The sequence below is a fragment of the Eptesicus fuscus genome, chromosome 10 (assembly GCF_027574615.1).
Source record: "Eptesicus fuscus isolate TK198812 chromosome 10, DD_ASM_mEF_20220401, whole genome shotgun sequence".
Classification (NCBI taxonomy): Eukaryota; Metazoa; Chordata; class Mammalia; order Chiroptera; family Vespertilionidae; genus Eptesicus; species Eptesicus fuscus.
The window spans coordinates 6,978,726-6,992,952 of NC_072482.1; the positions used below are offsets into that span (position 1 = coordinate 6,978,726).

Consider the following 14,227-nt stretch of genomic DNA (forward strand, 5'->3'; position numbering starts at 1 on the left):
GTCCTGGTCCCTGCAGCAGATGACGCACAGAAACCAGAAAAGCAGTGCGGCCCTCGGGGACCGGGACACTGGACAGGTGAGTTTCGGCTGGGTCTGCAGGGAGGCTAACGGCGTCAGGAAAGGTCTGGAAAAGCCCACCAGAGGAGAGAGGAGCTGTGGCTCACACTTCCTACAACGCCTGCTGGTATCTGGTTCCATAACCATCTACCCTACTCACCCAGAATCCCTAACCGGCAAATAGATGTCAATAAAGCTGCGAGGGGGTAAGATCTCTGCGTGGATCAGATCCCCAGGATCCCCACAGACCCTGGGACTCAGCTAGAGAGACTGGATTTTATTTACTTTCAGGTGTCAAATAATAGGCAACACAAATTACTATTCCTGGGCTAATCCCCCTATGGTAAGGGTTACTGTACTTCCTTTATAGATAAGGACACGGGGGCTCAGTAGTTTACCCGATGTCACGGGGACGGGACTGGGATTTGAACCCAGGTGGACAGATCCCACAGCCCATGTTCTTAGCCACTGAGCCAAACAACCAGGCACTTTATAATCCTTGGTCCTAAGTTCACTGAAGCTGGTAAGAAACAATTATTTGGGAATGGCCGTGAATTCGCCTGAGAGATACCCTACCTACAGGAGGAGCCTGAACATCCATCCCACAGCGTGATCTGCCTTCCGCAGAGGCTCACTTGGGCCTCTGCTGTGGTCCTGGGCTGAGGCTCAGACGTGCCCCGGTACCAGGCAGCTTTGCTTGGCTGGCAGTGCCCAGGGGAGGCATGGCAGGGGTTTGGGTCCTATCCCGGGCAGGAACAGGAGCTCCTAGAACTGTGGGAGGTGGCAGGGACCTTCCTAAGAGCAGAGAGGGGAGGGAACTGGCCCCAGCTGCTCACTCTGAAGCTCCTGGAGTTCTCACCCCACCAACGCCTCTGCCTGCCCTACTGTTCCCTGCACACCAGCAGGTGCCACCTAGATGCCCAGGGCAGGGGTGCCCCATGGCCTCCTCCTGGGGCCCAGTCAGTGTGGACCTTGAGGTGCAGGGAGCAGGACTTGACCCTCATTCACTGGAGACTATGAAGTACAGAATATACTGGAGAGCCATTCTGTGCAGTGCTCCCTCCTCCTCCACTCCTCCTCCTCCTTTTCTCCCTGTCCCCCTCTCCTTCCACACCTCCTCTTTCTTCTAGAGCCTGGAGAGCTGGACCTGGTTGAGGGAAAGAGATGGATTTACAATTTCAAGCTCACCTATATTGTTTTCCTCCTCCCTCTGTTCAGACGACTCCCCCTCCTCACTCCTTCTTACCAAAACCCACTTCCCACCCTCTGGCGCTCAGGAAATCAGGAACAGGGCCTGGGCAGGCCCTCCTCAGGCCGGTAGACCATGTGTCCTGAGAGGGAATGGACACAAGGGTTGATCCCAGAACTACATCCACCAAGATCGCAAATGCATCCCTAGGTACCTTTCAGGCAAAAGGTCTGACACTTCTACTTCGAGAGAGCAAGCAGGAGGGACCAAGCACTGCTTCCTCGCTGAAATCATTGCAGCTACTTACTAAGCACCAACTGTGGGCCAAGTAAGTGCAAAGCAGTGTGTTGGGTCCTTCACAATCCCCTATTCCTGAAGTTAATTCCTCCAACAGTACTGGTCCAGGACCTGCTACGGCATGCCAGCCACTCTTCCAACCAAGCACGAGAGCTACCTCGGCAAAGGAGGCTTCTCATTGTTTGCACTTGACAAATGGAGGAAACCTCGGCTAAGTCAGATCTGGTGGAGCAGATTCCATTTCAAAGTGTCTGACTCCAAAGCCACGGTGCCCGCCGCCTCCTCTCCTCTCCACTGGAGTAGAGGGTCTGTGGGTCTGAGTCAGGGGTGGGGGGGTGGGGGGGATCGCTGCCCTCTAGGTACTCTGGGGCAGGAGGGATGAAGTACACACCTGAGATGTCTTCAGAGGCTGAGTGCTCAGTATGTGAGCGGCCCCGTGGCCCAGGCTGAGTGCCCAGGACCCAGGGGACACAGAAGACAGTGATGAGGGCTGCGTGTCTCATGGCTGAAGTGGAGGCGGGAGGCCAGGCTTTTCAGGATGCGGGGCCTGAACTGGCAGAGGTGAAGGAGGGGTGAGCTCTGGGTGGGGAATGGGTTGTTCCTGGGCTTGGAGGTGGGAGGATCCGGAGACAGCTCTGACACAGGCATGATTGACGGCTGGAGGGGAGTCGGGCACAGGGAGTGTGACCTGCGGGAAAGGGAGGGCGGGCTGTGGCAGCTGTCGTGGCTGAGGAGGTGAGGCTGGAGCTAATGGGCCATCAGGATTCTCCCAGAAGAGTAATGGCAAGATGCAAATGGCGCTGGGAGATGTTCTGACAGCACTGTGTGTGGGACCACCGGAGAGACATACGGGAGTTATCAGGGGAGCCTGGCACAGGGGGCAGCTGTGTTCCACATCAACCCTCGCTCACCACCCTCAATCCCCCCCCCCCAATCCTCCTCTCATCCCCCAGCCCAGGCCCTGTCTCTACCTCCCCACTGCCTGGAATACAGGGGTGGGGGCCATGAGGGTCTGACCTTAGAGGGGCCCTAAGAGGATGGGGTGGGGGATTTGGGACAGGGGAAAAGCCAGGACTCAAGTCATGAGGGGCAGGGAGAGTGGCATCTCGGGGGACCTCAAGGTGGGCTATGCCTGGGCCAGTGCCCCCCACAGTGGCAGCAAGACAGTGCCCGAGGCCAGCCACAGGGTGACGGCACTAGGAAGAAGCCCCCCATCTCCACTGCACCCCTCACTGCCTGGGGCCGCCTTCCCCTCACATGGGAGAACCTGGCAGAGACCAGCTCTGAGATGGAGAAGTTACCCCATAGCCTGTGTGAGGACTTGGGGGTAGACGCCCACAAAAACACCCCCCCTCCCCTGCTGGACTCTAAATTACACACTCAGTGTTATAGTCCTTTGGCCTAAGATTTTGTACCCAAATTATTGTTTTTTTCATGGTCCCACTTAAAACTGTCCGCAGCAGCCACACCTCTGTGACTGAGGGACCCACTGGGATTCTTCTCCAAGAGTCGGTTTGGTTGCTGGAGGTGAAGAAAGGTCCTAGCATCCTGGGTCTGGGGGGGGGGGGGGGTAGAGGGGGCAGAAGAGAGGACAGGAGGCCGGAGGCAGGGGCTGGGCAGCCTGGGAGGTTGGGCAGCTCTCTCACTTCTAGATTTGGGGAGGAGTTGCTCAGAAATAACCTGCTCGAAGACCCCGTATGGCCTGCCACTCCCTCCCTCTCCCCCTCCGGCCCGGACCCCTGTTCCTGCGTCTTCACGTCTCCTCGCAGCAACAGCCCAGAGCGCAAACTTTCAGAAATGCGACCCCAAGCCTGGCTTCCATTCCGCGTCGCCACCGCGGCTGGGCAGGGGCTCTCGCGGACGGGGTGGGGATGGGGGCCTGGGGAGGAGGGGGCATCCCCGAGGCGAGGCCACGGGCCACGGGCTCCGGGTCCAGGCGGGACAGGGGGACCGGCCGGCGGGAGGCTCACCTGCAGGACACGGTGATCTCCACCTTGGTGGCCGGGATGCTGCCCGCCAAGGAGTCGAACTCGCTCAGCGACGTCATGTCCTCGGGCTGCTCCATTGCCCACCGTGCCCGCCCCCCCGCCCCAAATTAGTCAGTCCCTGCGCGCTTCACGCTTCTCGGGAGCAACTGAAACCCCGGGCTCTCCCCAACTACGGAGCCGGAGCCGGAGCCGAGGCTGGCGGCAAAGGGAGGCGAAGAGAGGAGCGCGAAGAGGGGGCGTGGGAAGTGAGAGAGGGGAGGGGGCGGAGGGAGCGGGGGCCGCGGACCCGGGAGGGGTGAGGGGGCCGCGGCAAAGAGGCAGGGGGCACGGCGGGGAGGGGTGAGGTGCCCAGAGAACTGGGGCGCAGCAGGGCGAGGCGCAGGGGCGCGGGGCGAGGGCGCCGGGCGGGGCGCGTGCAGCTTGGGGCGGGGGCAGAAGGGGTGCAGGAGAGAGAGGGGCGTGGGGGCCGGTGGGGCGCGGGCGGGGGTGGCCGGCGCGGGCGGCGTGGAGCCCGGGAAGCCGGAGCTGACCGCCTCTGGCTGGGTCCGGCGCGGGCGGCGGCGGGGCTGGGGGACGCGGCTGCGAGCGCACCCCCTCGGCTCCAGCTCCGGCTGCGGGGCGCCCGGGCTGCGGGAAAATCAAATCTGCCCGAGCCGCCGCCTCCCGCCTCTCGCCGGGCTGCCGGGGCGGGGAGCGCCGGAGGGGGCTCCCGCAGGGGCCGGGGCGGGGCCGGGGCGGGGTCTGAGTGAGCGTGGCCGTGTGCGCGCGTGGCAGGCGTGGGGACGCGGCTCCAGATGCTGGGAGCCTGGGGGTGACAGCCTGAGAGGGTCCCGGCGGTGCGCGTCTCCATCTGCGCGGCCCCACTTCCACCCCTCGGGGGGCTCCACCCACGGGGCCGGGGGGAGGAGGGTGAACCAAGGGGCACCTGTTGGAGGAGGGTCTGCACGAGGCGCGCGGGGAGGGGGGTATGTGCAAAAGAGACCAGGGAGGTGGGGAGCGCTCTGCTGAGGGTGCCCTCACCGGGTGGGGCTGGTCTCCGTCCAAAAACGGACTCCACCTCTCCTGGTGCGGGTATAGGGGTGCCCCAGAGCCCAAGGAGCCGCCTCGATTTCTAGTGAGGGCGGGAGGCCTAGGAGGGGTCGGTGCCGGCTGTCCCCCCTCTCCCTCGCTCCCCACCCCCTCCACTAAGCCACGCGCCAGCGCCCTCCCCACCCCTGGCCCGCGGTGACCACAGGCTGAACCGCCGCGGGTCTAGAAGCTTCCTCGCCAGATTGAGGGTGGCCCGGGCTCCCAGGGCTCCCAGGCCACCAGCTCTGCGTAGGCGCCGCCTGTGGACCGGCTCTGACTCCTGCCCTGGGAGCCGGGGAACCGGAGGCTCCTCTCAGCGGGCCCCACCCTGCCCAGCTCCCCCTGCCCGGCCTGGGTCGCAGCGCTGAGGCCATGCCCCGGGCTGAGCTCCTGGACCGTCTCCAGAAAAAGCCCCCGCAGCCCCTCCTCAGCGGGGCCTGGGCTTTGCAGAGATGGAGCGGCCTCCTCCGCGCCCACCGTGGATGGAGCGCTTGGCCCTAAGCCCTCTGTGCCCGGCAGCCGCTGGGAGTCCAGGAGCCCAGGCTGGACCCGGAAAGGCCACGTCCTCTGGGCCTTGGCTTTGGCAGCAGAGCCTTAACTGGTTCCTGGAGATTCTGTTTGAAGTCAGTTCCCGGAACATCAGATACGAAGTCAATCGTACATATAAGAAGGCATTCCGCTGCCTAGGTTAAGTGTTGTCCTTGTCCCGTGGCCCGGTGTAGGCTGGACTCAGCTCAGCCACCTGGACCGACAGCAAGGGGCAGAGGCCTGGCATTCCCAGGGCAGTGGGCACAGCTGAGTAGGAAGGCCTGCTGCAGTTTGGGCCTGAGGCCCTCTCTACATGGGGAATAATTTGGGGCTCCTTTCCTGAGGGATACAAACTGGGCTTGGAACCTCTATGTCCACACCTTTCTCCCACCCACCCGTCCTAGACCAAACATGCTTGTGGAATGCGTCACGCATTCACCCACTAGTATTTACTGAGTATCTGCTGTGTTCCTGGCCTGTGCCAGGGCCCCCTGAGAAACTTCCTTGAGAGCAATGATAACCACTACTATACAGGGGTGGGCAAAAGTAGGTTTACAGTTGTAATACCAAAAAAGTGATAATTAATAAATAATACAAGAATAAACTCTGTGTTTCCATACTCACAACTGTAAACCTACTTTTGTCCACCCCTGTATTTTCAAAGAGCTTATCCTGGGCCAGATAAGAGTTCCCTGTGGAGGCCCAGGACACGCATGCAGGTCAGCCTCCGTGCGGCATGAGGAGTGCCGTTGAGGTGTTAAGGGCCCTCAGAATAGAGAAGCGTGACCAATGACTCTCCCAGGAGTGGGAACAGCGGGTGTCGGGGTAAACTACAAAAAGGAGGTGATATGGAGGAGGGCATTGAAGATGATGTCTCTTTGGTTCCCCGAGAAGCAGACCCTGAGAGAAAGATTTGAATGTGAGCAGTTTATTGGGGAGACTAAGGACATGCTATGTGGGGAATGGGGAGGTGAGACGGGGCAGGCAGCCAGTGAGGTGGTCTAACAGCCAGTTAGCGCTGTGGGCACCAGGGCTCATCCCCACGAGGATGAGAACTGTCTCAATCTTAGCCCGCCGGAGGGTGAGGGAGCAGGTGCTCATGCAGATTAGAACTAAGCAGGGCCTTGGCCCACCCCACCACGTGACCAGCACTGTCCCCCCTGATTAAGAACTGGGAGCACGGAATGGCCCATGCCCGGAAGATCTGGAATCATCAGCATCAGCGTTTTGCCTTTGCCTCCAAGACGCAAACACGTGCTCATCTGACCTGACCGCGGTGTTAATGACGGCAGAGCAATTTGCAGAGGCCGCTCTCCGCATTGCTAAGGAGAGGAAAAGCACCAGGGCTCCGGAGCAGCTGCTGCCTCCCGCCAGGGCGCCCTGTACGCCCGGCCCTCGGGTCCTGTTTGAGGCTGGGGACGGCAGGTGAGAGGGGACACAGAAGAGAGGAAGGAATGTGGATGGGACGGGGGCGTGGGGGCTGCCCAAAATGCACCCTAGAACAAACTAGAAGAAGGTGTTGTTTACTCTGGGTAAATGCAACTTGTGGGGCAGAGAGCGGGCTGGAATGGAGCTCCCCTGGCTCCCTGGGCAGGTGTCCTTGTGCTGTGAGACCCTGCAGCACCATACATGGCAGCCCTGGAGAGAAGGCAAGACAGAGGGCATGGCGGAACCTGAAACCACCACGACAGTGAGGAGTGGTGAGATGCAGTGTCTGATTCCACCCATTAACAGAAACGCTAGAAGGGGCTTGGTTGGGGGCCATCTAGGTTAACCCCGTTCTTTTACTAAAAAGCTTCGAGTAATGCACTCAAGATCACCTGACTCTTCCCTTGATAAGAAGCTCTGCTAATAGCAGCAGGTCAGGTACCCAGTGAGGACTGACAGGTGTGGGAGAAGCCATGTGCTGTTGGGTAGAGGAAGAGCCAATGGCCAACCCCAGGGCTCTCCACACACCCGGGGCCCCATTCCTCCGGGAGGGGCAGTCTCGCCGCCAGGTGCCCCACCACCCACGGGAACCCCACACTTTCCTCCCTTCCTCTTCTTCCAGATCACAGCACCAGCCAGCTCGGCCCACGTCTCACCTGGACAGAGGGAAGCCCTTCCTACTTCTGGTATCTGCCTCTCCCTCCCTCGCCCGCTCTCGCATCTGTCTGAGGCCCAATGGCCCCTGCTTCCTCTCTCACCTCTCATGCCCTCCTTTTCCTTCCAGCAACTCATGTTTTTCTAAGAGGGCGAGGCCTCCCTGCCCTTACATCCAGCTGCTGGAGTCTTCACACCAACCGGGCAGGTGGTGGCACTCCTCTGCTCGGGACCGTTGCTGGCTGCCGTCTCGCTCTTTCCCTGACCCCTCTCCCTTAATCCCTCGCTCTTTCCCTGACCCCTCTCCCTTAATCCCTCGCTCTTTCCCTGACCCCTCTCCCTTAATCCCTCGCTCTTTCCCTGACCTCTCACTTAATCCCGTCTTTCTCGGTCCCTCACTGCCCATCGGAAGGGGAACACTGGCTTTGTTTATCTTCTAGGAATGTGTAGACAACGGGTATTATCTGCTCCATCTTAAACGTGGGGAGTAGTTCAGTACCTTAACTTGCCCGGGTGTGTACAGGTGAGTGGCAGTGATGGGATGCGAACCAGGACTCTGCGGGTCCAAGGCCGCTGGCGGTGCCTGGTACCTCGCTGCTCCTTCCAGTCCTCACTCGGGGCCTGTCCAGGAGCCTCAGTGTCCGCCTCACAAGTCCACAGGGCCCAGGCCAGCACCCTGGGATCAGTGCTCAGTGCCTTGACCTTACACTTGGCACTGTGTCCCACACAGAGGTCACAGTCTGTCACTCCCCACACACACACCCCACCCCGAATTTCACCCAGCATTTACCAGGGCGTTGTTAGCTGTGGGATTAGAAATCTCAGTGCTGCTGAGGACTTTAAAGATAATCAACTCACCTAGATTTTATAGATCTGGAGACTGAGTCCTAAAGAGGGAAAGAAATTTGCCCAGTTACTTTGCTAAGAAGCAGCAACTACAGATAAAAACAAACAGGAGCTCTGATTAAATCAGCCTCTGGATCCTTTTTTCTCTGCAGCTCTTTCAAGGGATGGGTCCCCTTAAATTTCTGCCGGGCCATCTCTGGGCCTTCCAGTCAGCGCCGAGGTGCCTACACAGCTCCCCACCCCCACCACCGGCTTCTCACCAACGGGCCCAGCCACGCTGGTTGCCTGGCCTTTCCTCCTGCCACTCCTCACTGCCAGGCCCAATCCCACCCACCTCCCAGGTACCGTCTCTACCAAGAAGCTAATCTAATTCTCCCAACTGACTTCGTTTCTCCCTCCACTGAACCCCCAAAACACTTCCCTTAGGTAGATTTCTCCTCTTCCCCCCAGCAGGCGTGTCCCCTGAAGACCTTGGTCCTGCAAAGCCTGGCCCTTCCCAGGCCTCAGCCCCCCTCTCTCCTGTAGCCAGATTTCATTACACCTGAATAATTACCCCCAGTCTGCTCTTGGGCCTCCTGAACTCTCTCTCTCCACTTGATACAAACCCATTTCCTCTTGTTTGGGCATCTTGGGAAATAGAGGTAAGTCCTCAGATTTCTTTAGGAGCGTCAAAGCAGTGTCCCTCCCTGAAGGCCCAGCCTCCCACAACACACTTGCCGCCTTCCTGATTGGCCTGCTCAGGCCTGGGTGCGTGGAGAGCTGACTTCACCTGGGAGGCCCTGACCAATTCTAGTCTCAGAAGCCCCTCCATTTCCTCCCCTGACACAGTGGCTGGGAGGCCTAGGTCTCCGGACTCCCTGCCCCTCCCCACCTGGGCTGATGGGTGGGAGTCGGGGGTCACCCCGGCCCTCAGATTCTGTCACTGCTGCTCCTTAGCATCTCTCCTGGCTGTACCTGCACTGGGGCAGCCCCAAAAGCCATTGTGGGTGAAACACTTGTTTTTCCTAATCCTCACCCAAGGACATGCTTTTATTGGTTTATTTAGAGATAGGAAGTGGGGAGGGGGGGGGTGAGAGAGAAACATTGATCAGTTGGCTCCTGCATGCACCCCGACCGGGGCTCAAAGCTGCAACCTAGGTATGTACCTTGACCAGGAATCAAACCCGCAACCTGTTGGTGTTGGGAACAATGCCCAACCATCTGAGCCACCCGGCCAGGGCTGAAACACTTGTTTTAAGCTCTAACATCATGTTCACGCCCAGCTGCCTGCACTCGCCTGCCCAGCTGCTGAAGAAAACAGAAACGCGCACAGAACGCCACCAGCCAGGCTGTGTGCAGAGGCCGGAGTCCGGTGACTGCCCCGGAGCGCCTGCGTCTCAGCCGGCCGTGACTTCCTGGGCTTTCTTAACTCTGGGCCCGCACTGGAATGGGAGCTCATCAGACACACTTCACATATGGCCTCCTCCACCCCTGGCTAAGAAAAGTTGCCCTGATTACGGAAGTATGTGTCCCCAGTTCTCTGATAATCTATCAGGAGCCAGGGCGAGGTCAGGGTCGGGCTGTGGGAGCTGCTGCTGACAGCCTCCGAGGCCGCCTGCCCGCCTGCCTGGGGGCACGAGGCAGAGTGCGGCTGTCTTTCCACTCATGTTGTGACCTTGAACCCTCATTGTATCTCGGCTCCTCAGGTTCCCCCAGCTTTAAAAATGGGGATAATAATACCCATACCACCATCCCCTCCAAGTGGTATGAGATGAAATGTGCTAGGCGTTACCTGGAAGGAAAATACCATCAGGAAATTGCCCAAGTTTAAATATACATATTTTTAAAATATATTTTTATTGCTTTCAGAGAGGAAGGGAGAGGGAGAGAGAGATAGGACCATCAACAATGAGAGAGAACCATTGGTCGGCTGCCTCCCGCACAGTTGGGACCAAGCCCACAACCCGGGAACATGCCCTGATCCGGGAATTGAACTGTGATCTCCTGGTTCATAGGTCGACCACTGCGCCATACCGGCCGGGCAGGAAATCCTCCAAGTTTAGACCAGAGGGATCCCTCTTGTCTGGGCCCCTCATCCTACAGATGGAAGAAGGGAGACTTGGGAAAGGTTGTGAAGGTCAAACAGGGATCTGGCTTGACAACCAGCTTCCATATTTTCTGGGCCGGAGCGGGGAGCAAAGAAAGGTGAGGAAGCCCCTCCTGTGGGAGTTTAGGGAGTGACAGAGGGTGACAGCCGGCCGGGAGCTCACGCTCAGCCCTGCCCCGTGGAGCCCTCATGGAACGGACACCGTGCGGCCCGGTCACAGGCCTTCCGAGAGGACTAAGTGGAATACACGGAACAGCCTGGCACCTCGTATGTTCCCCAGTCTCCAGTTCCTTCCCTTTTCTTGTTTTATCTTTAATAGCATCACAAATGCTTTCAAAAAGGGAGTCACAAAGAAAACCATTTTCTCTTAGAGCTGAATGTTGCCAAAAGACAATTGTGAGCCTCGGATTCCCTTTCCCCTGGGGGCTTTTCTTATACGGTGAATGTGAAATGGCCATTTTCCCCGTCAGCGTAATGAGGAAGCAGAAATATTGCTTCTCCCTCCCGAACTGTCTCTGCTGTGCAGCTTCCTCGCAGGTACCGGCTTTTAATGGAGCTGCGGCCAGATCCTCCCGGAGAGGAAAGTGATTTCTATGCGATTAGCTGAGTGGTGAGGCTAATAGTTATGATCCAATAAACACACTGATTGGGGTCATTTGTGCTCCTTCCCTCCCCCCTCCCTCCTGCGGGGCCAAGGCAGGCCTGGTGCAGGCTCTGCTTGGAACAGCCGAGGCTGGGGCCTCCCAGCGGCTTGGCCTGGGGACCCCCTGGGACAGAGCAGTTGGTCTGCCAGCCCAGCCTTCGAGGCAGGAGATTCCGTTCTAACCCCGGCCCTGCCACCAGATCATTTTTCCTCTGCACATTTTCCTCCCTATATCAAAGGAGGAGATACAGGGGCTGAACTTGGGCTGCCTTTACTAGCTAAGCAGCCCTGGCCCGGGATTCCACCCATTCATCACTCTGTACAAGGCTCTCTGCTATTTGCTTTTGGTCCTCAGTTTGCTCACCTACCAACCTCAGAGGGAGGTTTGGAAGATTAAGAGAAAAAAAAAATATAACAAGGTTCCATGAACCATGGGACAGAGAATGGGCAACAATAACTTGTTTTCTTATAAGTTTTCTTCTGGCTAACTTTCTCTGATTCCATGAAATCGTGGGCTGTTGCTGGGCACAAAAGAGGGGCTCCAGAGTTATCTATAATAATAAAAGCGTAATATGCTAATTAGACCTGATGAAGCCGGGGCTGCGAGGGAAGCTAGTGCTGGCATCCGGGGGAAGGACGGCCTACTCTTGCATGAATTTCGCGCATCAGGCCTCTAGTTGTTGAATAAAGGAATTCAACTGTGAAGTGGAATATGAAGCAGTTGAAGGGAATTGTCCCTTTACGATGAGGCATGCTAGAGAATCAGGCTCACCCCACCCCGCCATGAACGAGGCTTCTCCTCCACCCGATCCAGTACCCAGGAAGGGGCGCTGGCCGGCCTCCTGACAGAGGGCACCTCATCCGCCTGCTCAGTGGCGGGCGGACATCTCAATTCTGGCCCCGCAGTCCGAGTGGCTGGTTTTCTGCCTCCCGGGTCGGCAGGCCTGGCTTAGCATCATGGAAGGCAAGGGTAGACTTCTGCCTTTTGAAGAAGCTGTAAGGCCAGACTGTATTCACAGTGGCCTCTAGTGGTGAATTTCCAAAATACCATCCTAAATGGAAACTTGGCAGCTGAAGGAATCTTCTCAGAATGACCTAGATTTAGAAATTTAGGGTTAAAAAGGACCTAGTTCTGATCTTTGCTTGATGAACGAGTTCCAGAGGTAAAGTGATGTGCCCAAGATCACACAAAAGCCTCACATCTCTGTCCACAAGCCTTGCCCCAAACTGGCCATCTGTGTTTCAGACGCAGTTAGAGATCACGAATTACCCGTTTGGAAGAACAAAGGAGGGCCCAGCTCCTAAGTCAGACCAAGCCAGCCTGGAGTGACACCCTAACTCGTTCTCTTCCCCTGCACGTTGCTTCTCTCTTATCTGTCAAAGAATGTTGCTAGAAGGCACCCTGTCCCGATATTTACCTGAAGAATTATAATCTGCTCTACAGCAACAGGGCTCTGAGGCCACGGAGTGATTCGGAGGCAGTGAACTCCGCCACTTCAAAAAATGTGCTTTTCATTGCTTCTTCCTCCACGCGTGACAAGAATGTAGTGCCAGAAGGGGCCACGGTGACGGCTGATTGGCTTGAGGATCTGGGGATAGGAATCCTTCCACGTGTTCAGGGGGAGCTATTTTGACATATTCTGGAGACATAATCCAAAAATAAATCAGACTGAGGACTTCCAGAGGGCTAAAGCCTGGGTTTGGAGACGGGGTGAAGCTATTTCTGCAGGTGGATCGCAATCTTTTCCTGCCAAAGAACAATTTTTCATTTGATTCATTCAGCAGTAACTTCGAACAATTGTGTGATGTGCTAAGAGGACTCAGAGGGGAGTGAGGCAGGTCTTAGCTCTGAGAGGCGGGCCCAGAGGGAGGGAGAGGTGTGCAAGGTCAGGCTGCTAATGTTGGGATGAAGAGGTGGGTCAGGTGCATGGTGTATTGTAGTAACAGGAGCTGTTTCCTAATGCTGGTCCCTGTTCTAGCTCCTAGATGAGGTTAGTACCATTACCCCCATTTTATGGGTGAGGAAACTAAGGAACAGTGGCATCTGAACCCTGGAAGGGTCCTTCAACGGCGTAATTGCTGATACCTGCCCTGCATTTTCTATAACGTCCACTAACCGTGCCACCTTACCCCCTGCGGCACCCACACAGGATGTGGTGTCCACGGTGTACCACCGTGGGAACGACAGCAGGCCCCTGTTCCTTAGAGTTCCACTGTAGCAGCCAAAGCCAAAAAAGCACATCCTGGCTTTGAAGCTCTACATTCTTCCAAGACCACCCCTCGTCTAGGAGGATCAGGTTATGGTCCCAATTGCCCCATGCTCTTAGGAACCACCCCCCAATTTCATGTTGGACCTAGGCTCTCACCACTCAAAGTGTGGTGTCTGAACCAGCAGTCACCACCTCCCGGGAGCTGCTAGGAATGCAGGATCTCTGGGTAGGTGCTGAAGCCAGGGCTGCTTTCTCGCAGGCTCCCCAGTGGTTCTTGTGTGGGGGACGGTGTGAGAAGCCCTGGGCCAGGGCTCTGCCTTTATAGTCTGGGGGCCAGACTTCTTACCCACCCACAGACACGTGTTGGAAGGCTTCTTTCATTGGCTTGTTTACTCACAACTTCAAGCCTTCTCCAAATCTCCGAAGTCTAGAGTCTCCTACCCTTCCCAGCAGAGCTGTATTTCTCCCATCCCCGATTACCTCCGGCAGGCCCACAACCTATCTTCATTCATCTCCATCAAAGCTAGAAACTTCTCATAAGCTACCTCGCCTCGATCTGAGATGGGACTGAAACGGGCTACCTCCCAGCACACCCACTTTTATGAGACTTCTCCTAACTGTACTTATCCTAAGAGGGTGTGGACACTCACAGGACAAAGGGATTAATCAGGATTCCCTCAAACAAGCTCCCTTTACACAGAAATAGAAATTTCTACATCTCTGGCTACTGGCAGAATCTCAGAAATTGTGAAACAATTCCAGTTTCTCTTTGAGGTCACCTCCTCATGAAGACTGGTTCACACTCATGCAAGAGCACCTCACGTGCTTGGCGCACCCCGGAAACAGGAGCTGTGCCTGTGCCCCTGTCTTCCCAGGTGTGCCCCCAACCCTCTCTCCTTCTCAAAGCAGCGGTAATGGGTTTCCGCCGCTCCCTGACCTGGCGGGAGCGGGCGTTTCAGGACTGTAATTCTGGGAGGTAACTGGACGAATGTCTTATTCCTTGCTCCTAGAGGTGGACCCAATTATGTCTGCCCAGTTCAGGCTGAAAGAAATGTATTTTTAACTTCCCAAAACAGTACTTTGCACCCAAAAACCATCTCTGGGAAGGTACAAAGTCAATTACATAGCTTGTGATTGGGTGTTCCTTTTTTTTGTTGAGAGAGGAGGACAGGGAAAGGTCGAATAGGGGAACCATTGGGGACTAGAACCTTGTTTGGTCATTCCAGAGAGTAA

General features: G+C 57.0%; 1 protein-coding gene across 1 annotated transcript in view; it reads right to left on the reverse strand.

Moving 5' to 3' along the window:
* Nucleotides 1-3,608, reverse strand: part of CPNE5 (copine 5) — an 82,558-nt gene extending 78,950 nt beyond the window's left edge. The window contains exon 1 of the mRNA XM_054722408.1: nt 3,514-3,608. Coding sequence (XP_054578383.1) covers nt 3,514-3,608 — 95 coding nt within the window. The remainder of the gene's footprint in view (nt 1-3,513) is intronic.
* Nucleotides 3,609-14,227: the final 10,619 nt, after the last annotated feature.